Consider the following 16,017-nt stretch of genomic DNA (forward strand, 5'->3'; position numbering starts at 1 on the left):
TTACACCTTATTTTTTTGACCTTTAATGTTTTCTTAGTTGTTATATAAGTTCATTTTAAAATAGTTTACAATTATGATTATTTATTTACTTAAATCCATGCACTATACACTAATTTTCAATTAATAATCCAATGTATATTAATTTTAATCTTGGTTTACTTTTCTATTTTTTTTTTAATTTCTAAAACTTGGAAAAATAAAGTATTTTCTGAAGTTAATTTATGTTGGTTCAAGCGGATTTTATTGTTAGTAAATTCTTTGGTTACTTTTAATATTCCATTTTAGAGTACAAATCAGTGCGGCGGTGTTCTTCGCTCGGCATATTTTTCCTGATTTTTTCCAATAGCACCAGATCAATTTCCGCCACAGCTATTCCTGTTTTTTCCCCACATTGCGCTATGACGACGCCCCAAGGATCCACAATCTGAAAATAAATAAATTTCGATTCTAATTTGAGAAATGTATAAATTTATTGGTTAAATAAATATATAAACAAATTATTTACCATAGCATGACCCCAACTCACTCTTTTCTTATTATGTGCGCCGGTTTGCGCCGCGGCCACGACATAACACTGATTTTCTATTGCTCGCGCTCGCAGCAACACTTCCCAGTGTGCAGCGCCAGTTTGATACGTGAATGCTGATGGATATGTGAGAATCTGCGCACCCATGTTCCGCAAAGTTAACGATAACTCAGGAAACCGCATATCATAACACTATATTCATTGTTAAGTTGTTATATTTATAATTTATTTATATTTATAATTTATACAATGTTTGACAACAGATCGGAAAAAAGAGTGATTTTGAATAAAATAAGACAAAAATAAAGAATAATAAAATTATGATTAACATTTCGTTTTTTTAGTTATAAATGTTTAAATATTCACTTTAAAAATATACTTTAAATATATTTAAATATTTATAATTAAACAACGAGTTTTAATGCCAATTTTTTAATTTTTATCTTATTTTTTATTATTTAGAATCATTCCTTACATTATCTTCTGTCAAACACTGTATAAAAATGACAAATCAAAATTTGTTTTAATCAAAGATACAATGCTCAGCGCGAGCTTGCCGATTGGTGTGGGCACAGGTGACACGATTTCGGTCCCTTTAAGCACATAGTCCGATTCCATCAAACGTACTCCGGTATCTCTGTTATCCATGTCGAACAAGTGTACTTTTCTGTAGGCGGCTATTAGTTGTCCTTCATTATTTATCAATATATGCGTATTGTAAATCTTTTCTATATTGTTTGACTGAAATGATGAACATATTTATGGATCATTAAAAAAATAATCTTTTATCTTTTGTAGATTTGAGTCCAAGTAAACAAATTTCAATGAAATTTTAGTGTTTTGATGACATTTTGTTAAATTTTATATTTATTTTGGATTATTTTGATGAGCCAATGATTTCATCAAAAATTGATTACAACTTTAAGAACATTTTTTTACTTTTTCTTAAATATTAATATTTTTTATTAAAATTTATTATATTTTTATCGAATTTTCATTAAAATATCATCTGTTTTTCATCAAACAGAAAAAAATTTTTTTCAGCGATATATAATTAAAATTTATTCACTTTATACTCATTGAAATTTCATCAAAATTTTTTTAATGGGTGTAAATTGATGCAAAACATTTAAAGTATTTACAGTTTCATGAATTCCACCTAAGGATAACCAAATATTATTTTTGATTGCAATCTCTTTATAAAATGCCACTGTTTGTCCAGTTAAAGGTTCAGCCATAGTGACAATATCCTTTTTGTTATCTGCCAAAAAATCGCAAGCTTCAGGAAAGAATGCTATCTGCAAAATATTATAGAGATTAGAAGAGAGATGTTATCGTCATGTAATACAGAAAAATATCGAATCTACTACTAAGAAAGTGATTACTCAATTTATTGTTATATTTAATAAAAAATATTTTCTTGATAACCCATACAGCACAGAAAATTCCAGCAACATTGCAGCAACGTTGTAATGTTGCAGATTGCAATGCAATATTACGGAGACATTGTAACGCTGGTACTTTTCCGGTGCGGCGGGAGTATCGGGATATCTTTCGGTGCGTTGGGATATCGTGATCGGTTGCTTGGATGTGCTCGCCGGATGCCAGGGTTTTTCGGTAGTAATGAGAACTCCGTGTTGAGTATAATGATACAAACGTAACAATATATTTATCAGATATAGTTGAAATACACAAGTAATACTAAGGCACCGGAGTGCTCGGTTAAACGATAATCGGACCCGCGCAAAGTAAAAGAACGATGATTGGTCGGGCCGGACAAAATATAATTTGCGGCATAACTTAATATTTGAACAAATGAACGGATTCGGATAACTAAAGAAACGGACGGACTGGTATTATGCACTATGCGCTCGGAGTTAATAATCGGAATGCTCGGTTAAACAATATCACTCGGGCAACGAACAAACGGATTCGGATTACGCGCTGGACGTGCGGAATTAGTGCTTAGAGTTGCCGCGCTGCAGCGAACTCTGAGTGCCGTGAAATAGGCCATGATTGGCCCGCGCGGTCGACCGTTAGCGGTCATGGTATCGACGGCTCGCGGCGCGACGGATGGTTCCGCGCTGTGCGAGGGTCGACGATGGTGATGACCTGAGTGGCCTCATCTCGCGGGGTGAACACCCCGTGAGGTACGGTGTGCCGGACACGGGAACGGTGTCGGCGGAATCGGTCCCCGAGAATGCCCGGAGACGCACGGAACGGACGGGTCGAATTGGCTGGACGACGAGAATGCCCGTCGTCCGGCTGAATGGAACGGATAGGCCGTGCGGCGAGAATGCCCACCGCACGGCTGAGCGGATCGGATTGGCCGGACGCACGAGAATGCTCGTCGTCCGGCGGATTGGTCCAGATTGGCCGCGCGACGAGAATGCCCGTCGCGCGGCTGAGCGGATCAGATGGGGCCGAGCATACCCAGCCTCTGGGATGGCGAGATTCCCCGTCGTATGGAGGCGGAAATTGGGGTACGGGTACTCAGGGAGATGCTCGAGTATGCCCAGCGTAGGAAAGAATCCGGTGAGATCGGATGGTCTGGGAGATCTCTCGTTCGGTTGCCCACCGCCGACTTATATATGATTCCGCGCGGCTGGACGCTCCAATCAGCGCGCGCGGCCGGGCCGGCCGGAGTAGGAACGCTTACCGAACGAGGCGCGTGGCGTGTCGGTCGCGCGTGGTATCACGTGGTCGTGCTATAGTTTTGCCGAGCGTACGCACGTGCTCGGTATCGGTGCGTCGGACAGTTGGTCGGTCTTAAGTGGCGGCACGATGGAGGGGCGTAATGTTACAACATTGCAGAAACATAAATTAACAATATGCCTGCAACATCGCATGGCATATGCCAGTACTATTCCGGAAACATTGCAATATCATAATTTTTTAATAAAGTAGTGGCAATAAAGAGCCAAAGTAGAATATTCGCGTACAATAATATACTAATTTAACTCATCCATAATTATTCATTTAGCAAACTAGCATTTAGCAAACTAAGGTCGGGCGACGTTACTAAATTTTCCGCTGAGTCTCTACATTCCCTAAAAATACAATCGTCCATATATCGTCTGTAAGTCAACTCATCCAAGTCAGACTTTCAAAGTTGACTGCAAATCGACTTTGCATAGACGTCTACAGACATCCTTTAAATGTTGACTCTAAAACGTCTAGAAAAACGCATACAGTCCCGTGGTACTGTGTGCATCATATTAGGAGTATAAATAAGTTTCCGTCGTCTTTTATCAAAAATTGGGCATTTATTGTTGAAAGAACGGTAACTAATGTTTTATTCGAAGTATTGTCCATCGCTAGTCACTACTTTTTCCCATCTTTCTGGCAGCATACGGATACCCCGTCGGAAGAATGCTTCATCTTTTGAAGCTATCCACAAATCGACCCAATTTTTTGTATCTTCATATGATGTGAAGTGTTGCTCAGACAGGCTATGCGCCATCGATCGAAACAGGTAGTAATCAGAAGGAGCAATGTCTGGTGAATACGGCGGATGGGGTAGAACTTCCCAATTGAGTGTTTCCAGGTAGGTTTTGACCGGCGCCGCAACATGTGGACAAGCATTATCATGCAGAAGAATAACTTTGTCGTGTCTGGAGTAGTAGTGGGCACGTTTTTCCTTGAGTACTCGGCTCAATCTCATTAATTGTGTTCGGTAGAGAGCCCCAGTAATGGTTTCATTCGGTTTGAGCAACTCATAATACACAACAACGAGCTGATCCCACCAAATACACAACATGAGCTTTTTTCCATGAATGTTCGGCTTGGCTGTCGATGTTGAAGCATGGCCAGGTGGTCCCCATGATTTCTTCTTCTTTGGGTTATCCTAGTGGATCCATTTTTCATCACCAGTGAATATACGATGCAAAAAACCCTTTCGTTTATGCCTGGCAAGCAGCACTTCACATGTGAAAAATCGGCGTTCAACGTTTCTCGGCTTCAGTTCATATGGAACTCAGTTTCCTTGTTTTTGAATCATTCCCAATGATTTTAAGCGATGTGAAATTGCTGGTTGAGTCACTCCTAATGTAAGCGCAAGTGCTTCTTGCGTTTGGCACGAATCTTCATCTAATAATGTTTCCAATTCCGCGTCTTCGTACACTTTCGGCCTTCCGCTACGTTCTTTGTCTTCGACGTCAAATTCACCGTTCTTAAACTTGTGAAACCACTCACGGCAACTTCTCTCACTTAAGGCAGCCTCACCATATGCTTCTACAAGCAATCGATGCGCCTCGGCTGCAGATTTCTTCAAATTAAAGAAGTAAATCAAAAGCTCCCGCAAATGACTTTTATTCGGCTTAAAATTCGACATTTTCGCACGAAAAAAGGTATATGATGCTGATACAAAATCGCTAATATTTTAAGGTTATGTTGTTGCCAGATGTCCAACCTTACGATATAACGTTTTACAACAGACAATTTCAACCATAACATACTAGTGGCGCCATTTTTTGTGAAACGGCGGAAACTTATTTATACTTCTAATAAAAAAAAAAAAAAAAAGAACAGTGCCGGGGCTCGAACGCATGATCTTTGGGTTGTGAGTTCAGTGCGTTTGTCGCGCGACTAACGAAATGCTACGATTGAATCTTTAAATTTGTGCCCGGTGGTGATCCAGGCACGTCGGTAGGTATTTCGGGATTTGCTTTTGCCCAAAGAGTTAGAACTCACGGGATGGCAGCAGCTCGGACGGATTACCAATCAAGAAACACCTTTTTTGTCGCAATATAATGTAGATTTATTCTCGATACTTCTTATACAGTGGTTGCTTACACTTAGATGCCCTGTTACGACGGGCTGCGGTGCGCGTTATCTTCTTATCGCTTCACGGCTCGACGTATGAGTTACGCACGGCTGTGATGTTGCTCTGGCGGTTGTTCGAATTATTCTCCGCCGTTTCCCGATTCGGAGGCCCTTTTTATCCTCCAATATTGCTGACGCTAAAATGCAGGTCGGCTGCATGCTGAATCGGCGGCGGTGCGACATCCGGCGAAAGACTATCTTGTCTTCCGTCGTTGTCGCGTTTTCGGCACGTCTTTCGAAAGACGATCCGCGCTTTCCGTAGCTCTCGCGTTTTCTGCACGTCTTTCGAGAGGAAGTCTCAAAAGACGATCCGTTGCTTTCACGTTTAGCGAATATATGCATAGCAAAAAAATCGCTTTTTGTTACTATGCACTGGTGTTTGCTTAGGCTACAACACTCTTTCCCGCCGAGAAAGAAAAACAAGGAAAAAGAGTTTTTTGTTTTTCACAACCCTCCCTCACCGGGAAAGAAAACGGAGGCACGTAGTTTTTTACAATTATTTATGACACGAAAAATATATTAGATCGGTTTAATATTTTAATTTGTTAGGTATCTAGAAACGCGTGCTTTGTGTGCGTTTTAAAATTGATCTTGGTAATGTATTATAATGTTTGTCTTCGTATTCTAACGTTTCTCTCTTTTTGCTCCGTTTCCTTTTGACAGTATATAGTATTATCTATATTGCAACTGCTACGATTATCGACATAACGCCGCTTGTTGCCATAGGGTAAATAAAGTTTTTCGATTGAAAATACGGAGTGTCACGACCCTCATTTAGTTTTTCTAATTCTGTTTCTAAATTTTTTAATTTTGGATGGTCTTGCACTATTCTTTCTATTTTTATTTGAGACAAATTCATTTTTTCTTGTATTATTTCTTTTGGTAATGAAATATTGTAATCTGGCATGTATGCCTCAATTTTTGTCTCGTTTAATATTTTAGGTGATTGTAGTGTTACCTCGTGTGTTATTAATTTGCAATTATTTTTTAATGTGATTTTACCTGTATTTTCAATCGTTTTCTTTATTTTCCCGTGGTCTTTACATTGAATGATTATTGATTGTTTTCTTGTTGTTGAGTATAACCATGAATGCGGATTACCTAGTGGTATCCAAATTGTGTTATTGGAAGTTATGTATTTTATTTCGCAATTGTCGCTTTGCATTTTATTTTCCACGTATACTTCTCTCTCGCATGTTGGATTTGTGTTTATACGTTTTATTGAGAAGTTCCCAGATAACAATTTGTGACGGCTCACGTCACCCTCACAGCGTGATATCACGTATGCGTGCAACATCGCAGTCATATTGCCCTATCAATGTGATAGCGGCACGTGTGCGTGCATGGAAGGTGGCATTATGAAGTCATGCGTGAGAAGATATATGAGTGATCGAAAAGAATATTTTATATATTCTATCGTTGTGTATGATTGTATATTTATCATGGTGTATTTTTCATGGTGAGAATTTATATCACCCTCACACGTGCATGCACCAACGCAATCACTTTGCCTGCACAACGTGACGGAGTAAAAAATGACCAAAATATTAAATCGTTGTGCATTTTACAATTTTATATAATGTTCTTATTAATATAACAATATATAAAAAATATATATTTTAGTATCATAAGAAACATTTTATATATGATTTTTTTGTAATTTTTATTGCTAATTAATCAGAAATTATAGGACAAATACAGTTTCTTTTTTACTATAATTTTTAAATAATTTTCAATATAAAATTTATATATAACATACATAATTTATATATAATATAGTTTTATATTATATACACATAATACATATAATTTTTTATTTAATATATTAAATTATTTATCTATTTGTTTATCTATTTTAAGTATTTTCAATTTTAATTATAAATTTAAAAATATTACGTATTATGTAATTTACAAAATTGTGCTTCCTTTTTTAACTTTTAAATTTTATCCCATTTTATTGTAAGGCAATATTACAATCCAGTTTCTAAGTTTAAACTTGCGCGCACGTTTATTCTGAACGCACCGCAGTGACTGTGAAAAAAAAATTCCATTCGCCGGTTGACTGCGTGTACAGTACATACATACACTGATTGTGCTAGGATTTTGCTCATGCAATCCTATTATAATTCGTTAAGTCAACTATATTGCAGAGTGGAAGGTTGAACGAGTCCGTACCAATTAAGAAAAAGAAGAATGATGGAGGGATAATTAAATCATTTGGAAGTATGTAGATACATGTTTATTATTGTATGTTCGGGTAAATGTTAAAATATTACTCCCACCACCTCCGATTTTTAGGTTCATTCAACGCGTTTTCGCACGAAATGAACGAATCTGGCAGAAAAAAGTGTCGGACTGACCCGCGAATCGAGATATCAAGCATTAAAGTTGACGATTATTTAGGTTAGGATATCTAACCTAACTTAACGTTTGACTACGAAGATATCCGATTCACCAGTCAGATATTCGGAAGAAACGTATACTTGTAAGTCGCGCTAATAGCGATGAAGTTTGTTATATCACGTTAATAATAATAATAATAATAATATTTGTTATATACCATAATAACAATAATAAAAAATATATATATAATTAGTGTACGTTTTTTAAGATAACCCTGTGTATAATTTTAATATTTTTATTTATTATTTTATAATTTAACAATAAAATAAAATTCCTATCGCTCGCACGCGTGTGGCACTCACGTGTGTAGACGATATGAATCTCAATTGGTGCACTCATATCAGATTCATGTCGCCCGCATGCGTGCGGCATTCACACGTGCGGGCGATATGAGCCTCAAATGCGGACATATCTGCATGGTGCTGTGCAGGCACACTGCGACGATTATTACGCACACGTGCGCGCATCGTGCACTCACTATGCAGGCATTTTGTTATCTGGGTTTTCTTCGCATAAGTATTTTCTATCTATATTTTTACACGTAGTTAAGTTGTTTTGCAAGAGTGTAATGTATGAGCGTTTTTCTGTGCTAATTGCTATTACCGAGTTTTTTATTTTAATGATAGCATGTTGGTTTTCGTTTCTTGGTATAGGTAATGCAATTACGTTAAGTATGCTATATTCCGTGTGTGAGATTAACAAAAATTTTAATATTGTAAATATTCTACCGTTATTATAATATGCGTTTATTGTGGTTATTTTTTCGATTTCAAACCATTTATTTATGTTAATTCGAAATGGGAAATAAAGTCCTTCCGGTAATTGCAAGTTTGCTTCTTTTAAACTATCCATTATACTTGTTACTGGCGTCAATTGTGGGTGTAGTATTCCTTGTTTTATTAATACTAAATAATCTGCTATGTCTTTTGTGTCACGCTTTAAATTCCCTAATATCGCGTTACTTACTAAAAAGTGTTCGTGTATGTTGTTTTGTCTGTCATTGGATTTTAGTTGTTGTCTTAAGTTTTTCGTCACATTCCCGAGGAGGTCTTCGTTTTTTTGTATTGTTTCCTCGGTTTTATCTATGTGAGCTATTGTTTCTTGTAATATCCTAATTTGGTTTTTCGTTGCGTGCTGTATCGTCTGTTGTTCATTTTATAATAAAGTTAATTGTTCATTAATTAGTTTTTCGTCGTTTGCGTCCATTGTACCAAATAGTGATTTCGCGATGGTTCCTATTCCATCAATAATACCTCTTCTTTCTATCCGTGATGGTTGATACATTAATTTTATTTTTTCCATCTTTTTATTTACTTCTTCGAAATCTCTTTTTGTTATTTCGTAGAAGTTGTCGCATGTTTCTTTGTGCGCGAATGCAAGTAGTTGGCACATGTTTTTAGTTTTTTGCATGTAATCGTGTAATTGCTCTTGTCGTTTTATTAGTGTAGTAAAATTTATTTCTATAACTATTTTCTATGTTGATTCTAATGGGTGTAATTCTCCTAATTTTTCATAATATATTTCTGGTGGTGAGTAAATTCTTCCACTTTGTACGGCTCATTGCTCATTGATTCTTTTACTTCTTCTGATGGTGCGGTCTTTAGTTTCGTTCTCACGACGTTGGTCCACGCAATGCAACATCTGTAAGCATCAGGGTTTATTTTATGTTATCATCTCTCTTGATAATCATATTTTATTCAGCAAGATTTTATTCTCGGTTTGGACTATGTCGTTTTTGATCTTTTTTTGTCCAATCGTCAGTCTTTCCTCGATTGTCGGTAGTGTAATTACGTATTTAATTATGTATTTTTATTCGCCAATTTTCCCATTTTGGAAGCATGAGGGCATATGTCCTCTCCTCCTTGAGGATGACTTTGATTTCGAGGATCCCGGTCCGGTCCTGGTAATGGATTTTATTGATGACGTTGATTTTGAGCGTCGATTTCGCGCATTTTTTGGGGAGGATGGTGAGTTTTTTTTTGTTTCGCTATATTTCGTTTTTCTCTTTCCTCCTCTTCGTATCTTCCGATGTCATTTGTTTCTATACCTGGTGTCTTTTGACTTTGCTAACTCTTGCTGCCCTTGCTCGTTAATTTTTTTTTTTAGTCTTTATTTGGTCGTCAGACTGTTTGCAAAAAAAAAATGTAATTCTTAGTGCCGCCTGCTCCTGAAGAGGTTGCCGAGTCAGCGGCCACCGGCGATTTTGAGGATCTTTATGAGATCGATCCGGAGCTTTTAGAGCTTCATTTTAGTGCTGAAATTCCGAAAGAAGGTTCCGGAGGAGATGGAACTGAAAGGACTAGCTGTGGATGAGGAGATCGTCGCGATGGACGAGGTCTTCGATGAGGCCCTGGATGAGCCTTTGATGAGCTTGATTTGTTTATTCTCTCCGATGACAAATGGGAAGATATCGCTGCCCTCGATCCCTTCTTCGGTGATCCGGAGTTTGCTGCGGAGCTTCCCGAAGAGGGGGAACAGTAACATTTTTGTGGTTGCGTGGTTTTTTTTTGTATGGTAGTTTCATATTTTTAGTGTTAACGTAGTTAAGTGACTTTTGACTTTCATCTCGTTTTGGATTTTATTTGGAGTCATTGGATTATTCTCGTATATTGGTGAGTTTTTGTTTATTTTATTTTATTCTTATTTATTCTATTATTATCTATTATTTGTATATTTATATTTTTATTTGTTATTGTTTTTTTATTATTATTTTATTATATTCTTACTATTTGTTTGCGCTCATTACGCGTATACATAATTATATTTATTTTTTCATTGCTCGTGTTTGTTAATTTTCGATGAATAATTTCAGTCTGTTTGCGTGTACGCGTATTTCTTTTCGGCCCTTTTTTATCGTATAGTTTACGTCACTATGTCTTTTGATCACAGTGTACGGCCCTGTCCATTAAGAGTCGAGTTTTTTCGATCTTCCTCTTCGTAATGTTTCGTCAAATAATAGTACTTGGTCTCCTACTCGAAAATTTTCTTCATTGGTTTTCTTGTCGAATTGAAGCTTTGCTTTTTGTTTTTTGTCGTTTAATTTCTCCCTTGCCACTTGATTTGTGGCTTTTATTCGTTCTCGTATTTCTTGTCGCATAATCGTCGTATGTATATCCTTGTTTCGGCGGTTTTGTTAACGCCGTAGGCATGGTTGCCTGGTATCCATATAATAATTCAAATGGCGTGAAGCCTGTAGCTGTGTGGGGCATGGTATTGTATGTGCACATTGCGTACGGTAACCACTCGTCCCAATTTGTTTGATCTTTATTAATATAATGTCTTAGATACTCTAAGTTTCTGTGCGATTGCTCTAATGCTTCATTCGTTTCTGGGTGATAAGCGGTCGTCTGAATTTTCTCGATTTTTAAAAGTTTACACGTGTTCTTAAAAATTTCACTTGTAAAATTTGTACCCTGGTCTGTTAGGACTTTTTCGGATATTCCGTGTTCCAGCACGATTTTTGTTACAAACTCTTTTGCTATGGTATTTGCCTCTTGGTTTATTAGTGCAATTGCCTTGCTGAATTTTGTTAAGTTGTCTTGAAATGTTAGTGCGTATTTATGCCCGGATGTAGTGACCGTTAATGGTCCTACTATATCCAACGCACATTTCTCGAATGGCTTCTTAGCTGTATCCGTTATTACTAACGGCATTTTAGTTTTTTGCCTTAATTTATTTTTTTGGCAATATTCGCATTTTGCGATATATGTCTCTATATATTTTTTCATTCCGTGCCATTGATGTTTTAATTTAATTCGCTCAAGAGTTCTTTTTACTCCCTGATGTCCTCCGAGGGGGGCATTCATATAATATTTATTGAATATGATATTCATATAATATTTTCTCTTTTTCATCTTCGGAGTAATTTATTTGTTTTTTTTCATCTTCTTCATCTTCTCCTTCTTCGTCGTCGTTATCTCTTATCGTGTTTATATGCTCGTCCGCTCGGATCGGATTTCGATTCAAGACATCGGCATTCTTATTTATTTTACCAGCCTTGTGAATTATTTCGTAATCGTATTCTTCTAATTAAAGTCGCCATCTGATTAATCGTGAACCCGGATCGTTTACATTGAATAGTCATATCAGTGACTTGTGATCCGTGATAATTTTAAATTTTGTACCGTATACATATGGCCGAAAATGTTTAACAGCCCAGACTATAGCCAATAGTTCCTTTTCGATCGTATTATAGTTCTGTTCGGCTTTTGTTAACACTCGGCTTGTATATGCGATCGGCTGATCCTGGCCTATGATACCTTGCGAGAGTACGGCTCCAACGGCGTAATCTGATGCGTCCGTCGTGACGATAAACTCCGCGTTGAAATCTGGATACTTTAGTACGGGCGCCGTTATCAATTTATTTTTTAATGCATCAAATGCATTCTGTTGATCGTTCGTCCACTCAAATTTTTCCCCTTTTTTCGTCAATTTTGTAAGCGGTTTGGCGATCTTTGAAAAATTTTCTATAAATTTTCTGTAATATCCTGCTAATCCTATAAAAGCTTGAATTTCCTTTACTCGACAAGGAGTCGGAAATTTGCTTACAGCTTCGAGTTTGGACGGATCTGGTGAGATCCCCTTTTCTGTTATAATGTGTCCCAAGTATATTACTTCTTTTCTTAAAAATTCACATTTGTTAGGTTGTAATTTTAGATTACTCTTCCGTAGTCATTTAAATCCTTCAATTAATCGTTTATTATGTTCTTCTAAACTCGAACCGTATATTATGATGTCATCGAGATATACCAGACATTTTAGCCCTTGTAATCCCGTTAAAATACTATTCATTAGGCGTTGGAAGGTTGCAGGCGCATTCTTCAATCCGAACGGCATTCGATTAAATTCGTAATGTCCGTGCGCCGTTGAGAATGCTGTTTTTTGTTTATCATTTTCGGACATTGGGATTTGATGACATCCCGACGCCAAATCTAGTGTTGAGAAATATTTTGCATTGCCTAGCTGGTCCAAAATGTCAGTGATATTAAGTATTGGAAACGAATCTCCAATTGTTAAATCGTTTAATTTTCGAAAGTCGACTACGATGCGTAATTTTGGTTTGCCTGACGCATCTAATTTTTTTGGGACTACGAGTAATGGCGCATTCCATTGACTCGTGCTCGGCTGTATTATTTCTTGGTCTAGCATGTTTTTTATTTGCTTATTTACCTCGATTTTACGTTTTTCGGGTAATCGATACGGTCTGACATTTACACTTGTTGTGTCCGCGCGTGTTTTTATTTCGTGCGAAACCTTTGAGATGCATGTTAGCCGTTCTTCTTCTAAGTGAAAAATATTGCTAAATTCTTTGCAAATATTTAAGAGAGTTTTTTTCTCTTCATTTAAATAGCTTATTCTCAAGAGGTTATTTATTTGCTCTTTTCTTGAAATTTTTGGTGCGTTTCCCTTCTCGATTTTATTTATTGATTTTTCAAAAGTATCTTCACGTATTAATTCCTCGATTTTTACCTGTGGTGCTTGGATATCTATTTCCTCTTCCGTAGTATTTAATATACTCGCGGGGCACGTGAACTCATTTAGTTCTACCAAGCAGCGTTCGATATAGACTCCCGCTTTTAATTCTTCTGGTTTGATTATACCGATTTTATTTTGATTCGTTGATACTTGTACGATAGTTTCACTTCGTGGTTTTAGTATTATCCTTCGATATGGAAATAAGTTGAAGCTTGTTTTGCCAATGGTCACTTTTCTTGATCCATAATCGCATGTCATATTATTTTTCTTGACAAAGTCGGCCCCGAGTATTCCATCGTACTCTAGAGGTTCGTTATCTTTAATTACGTATACCAGGTGACTTATTTTTCCATCTTGTACATGTATATGTAGATACGTTTTCCCAAGTGTAGTAATTGAATTGCCTGTTATCCCAGTTAGTTTTATTTTTTCATCTATTATAGTCTCATCTTTTAATGTCTTCAATTTTATAATCGAGATTGTTGCTCCTGTGTCAAACAAGAAAGCAATTTGATTTCTTTGGGCCTCTCATACAGGCAGTGATATCATATCCAGCCCGGTATCTTCCCTTGACGCGTGTCGCATGTGTGACATTCGATACGCGGCGGCGTTGCACGACGTTGTCTTATTTGTCTCTTTTTTCTCTTCTTCTTCGCTGCTTTGTGCGCCCGAGTTTTTGTTTCTTTCGTTGCGGTGCCTCTTTGATTGTTTAGCCACTAACATTCCTTGCGGGTGTGCCCCTTCTTCTTGCAATGATTGCAATATTTTTCAAAAGAGTTTATGTGGGAGCGACTTTCCGGCTTCGGTAGCGAGAAGCGGTTTACATATCGGCTACTACGGCAGTTTTGTCCGTAGAGCCCGGTTTTCCCGCATTTTTTGCATTGCGGTGTTCTATATGAGGGGATCGGTTTTTGGAACTCTGATCTATTCCTTGGATAAATTCGGATTGCGATTGCCTGGGTCTTTAACTTTTTCCTCGGCCGTTGCGCCGGTTATCGCTTCAGCCAGCGTCAGATATCGCTGTGCGCGTACGAGGAGCTTGATTTCCTCGTGCAATCCGGTTTGATAATTATGGAGGACCTGTTCTCTAATGCTTTCTAAAATGGCTCGTTGTTATTCTTGAGTGTGCTCCTTGCCCTCTTCTATTGATTCGTACAGATCCATTGCCAATTTATCTACTCGACGTCCGAAATCTTGCGCGCTTTCTCCACTTTTTTGTTTTAGTGAATTAAATTCAATTTGCAAATGCGCTCTGCTTTGTTTGCTTAAATATTCGTTTTCTAGCTCTCTTTTTAATTGTTCGTAACTTCTTATATCCCGTGTTTGGAAATCCGTCATGACCTTTCCTTTAAATTTTGTGCAGATCATGGCTTCAAGCAGTGAGTGCTCTTCTGGGTGAATATTTTTAATAGCATATGAGCTAGCGTTTATAAATTCTTTTACGCGATCTTGGGAAGTTCCGTCTATATCTGGGATCATATTTCGAGTTAATTTCTTTTAACGTTAAGAAATTAACCGTTGATCCTCTTTGATTCCTGATATCGTACATGGATCGACCATAAGAAAGCTCGCGGGCGTGATTATAGAAACTCCTTGTTTCTTGGTTCGTGTAGGGACACCTAGGAAGGTGGGATACCGCGGGCTTCGGGTACGGTTCCCGTGAAAGATACCCGAAGTTCCCTTATTTCGCGTAACAACTCGTGTAAAAGGAAATTATCCGCGCCTGGCATGTAACTCGCCCTTCTATTTTGTTCAGATTCATTGTTGCACCGACTTGCACCTGGTAAGTTTTGCGTTTCGTTATCTACCGTATTATTTGATAAATTGAATGACGATCCGGCGGGAGAATTTGCCGTGGTGGCGCCGGTTTGTTGTGTCGTATCGTTTAATCCGTCTCCGTCCATATTTAAGAGACTGAAGTCGAGCGGATTTATAGGGAACTCCCTTTCTGTTATTACGTTCTCCGTGTCGCTCGTTTTTATTTATTTATTTGATCGCAAATCAATTTTAACGCAATTACCGCGATTTTATTATTTTTTTAAGGTAGATAACGTACTCACCTAATTTCAACCCTCACATTCTCGAAAACGGCTGCGTATCTACGGCTAATATTGGAGGCGTAATCTTATATTTTCCTAATCTACCACCACACCAAAGCTCATTAAAAAACTCGGTTGGTAGTTGTTATTCTCCTTGTCAGAAATATACTCAATTCTATACGAGAAAGTGTACAATGCGAGTGCTAATACAAGCTAAGAACAACAGCCAACACAATAATTTCATGGGAGACGCTAGAGCGAATGCTGTAGGATGAGTGCCAGGGACTCCAAACTGAGAGGAAAATAATTGATACGTTAATAACTTAGCGCCGCGTTGGTAGATGGCGTACTTTTTGGTTGGGTTTGGACATATCATCACATTTGGTCGTAGTCGGTTTCAACAGTTTCCAGTTTCGTTTTGTTACGCAGTTTTACGCAGTTCATTAGCATAATCAAGTTGAATTAATATTTACTAATAATATGTTATTGTTTAATAAACATGGCCCAAAAGAAGAAATGTGTAGTATCAGAATGTACTGTTTGTAATCAAGAAAAAATGTATTACTTTCCAACAAATGTAAGTCGTTGCATTGAGTTAACTGTATGTGGGAATAGTAATTTATTGAATATACCTTTTAACAAAGAAAAAATGGTATGTAGTGCTCATTTCAAAGACAAATATAAATTGTCTAAACAACTATCTCGAATAGCCATACCAACATCATATCTGCCAGGTATTTACATATTTAT

At 37.4% G+C, this 16,017-nt stretch overlaps 1 protein-coding gene across 5 annotated transcripts in view; it reads right to left on the reverse strand.

Moving 5' to 3' along the window:
- LOC105204318 (deaminated glutathione amidase) overlaps nt 1–16,017 on the reverse strand; it is a 42,507-nt gene continuing 26,490 nt past the window's right edge. For 2 of the 5 annotated variants that reach the window (XM_026141127.2, XM_039453905.1), the window contains 4 exons: nt 1,669–1,824; nt 1,064–1,267; nt 506–718; nt 1–424 (listed from right to left, as the gene is read on the reverse strand). In XM_026141127.2, coding sequence (XP_025996912.1) covers nt 269–424; nt 506–718; nt 1,064–1,267; nt 1,669–1,824 — 729 coding nt within the window. In that variant the 3' untranslated portion in view covers nt 1–268. Of the gene's footprint in view, nt 448–505; nt 719–1,063; nt 1,268–1,668; nt 1,825–16,017 lie in introns of all 5 variants that reach the window. The other 3 variants (XM_039453904.1, XM_026141128.2, XM_026141130.2) reach the window with 3 other exon arrangements.

This window comes from Solenopsis invicta, chromosome 9, assembly GCF_016802725.1.
Source record: "Solenopsis invicta isolate M01_SB chromosome 9, UNIL_Sinv_3.0, whole genome shotgun sequence".
Lineage (NCBI taxonomy): Eukaryota > Metazoa > Arthropoda > Insecta > Hymenoptera > Formicidae > Solenopsis > Solenopsis invicta.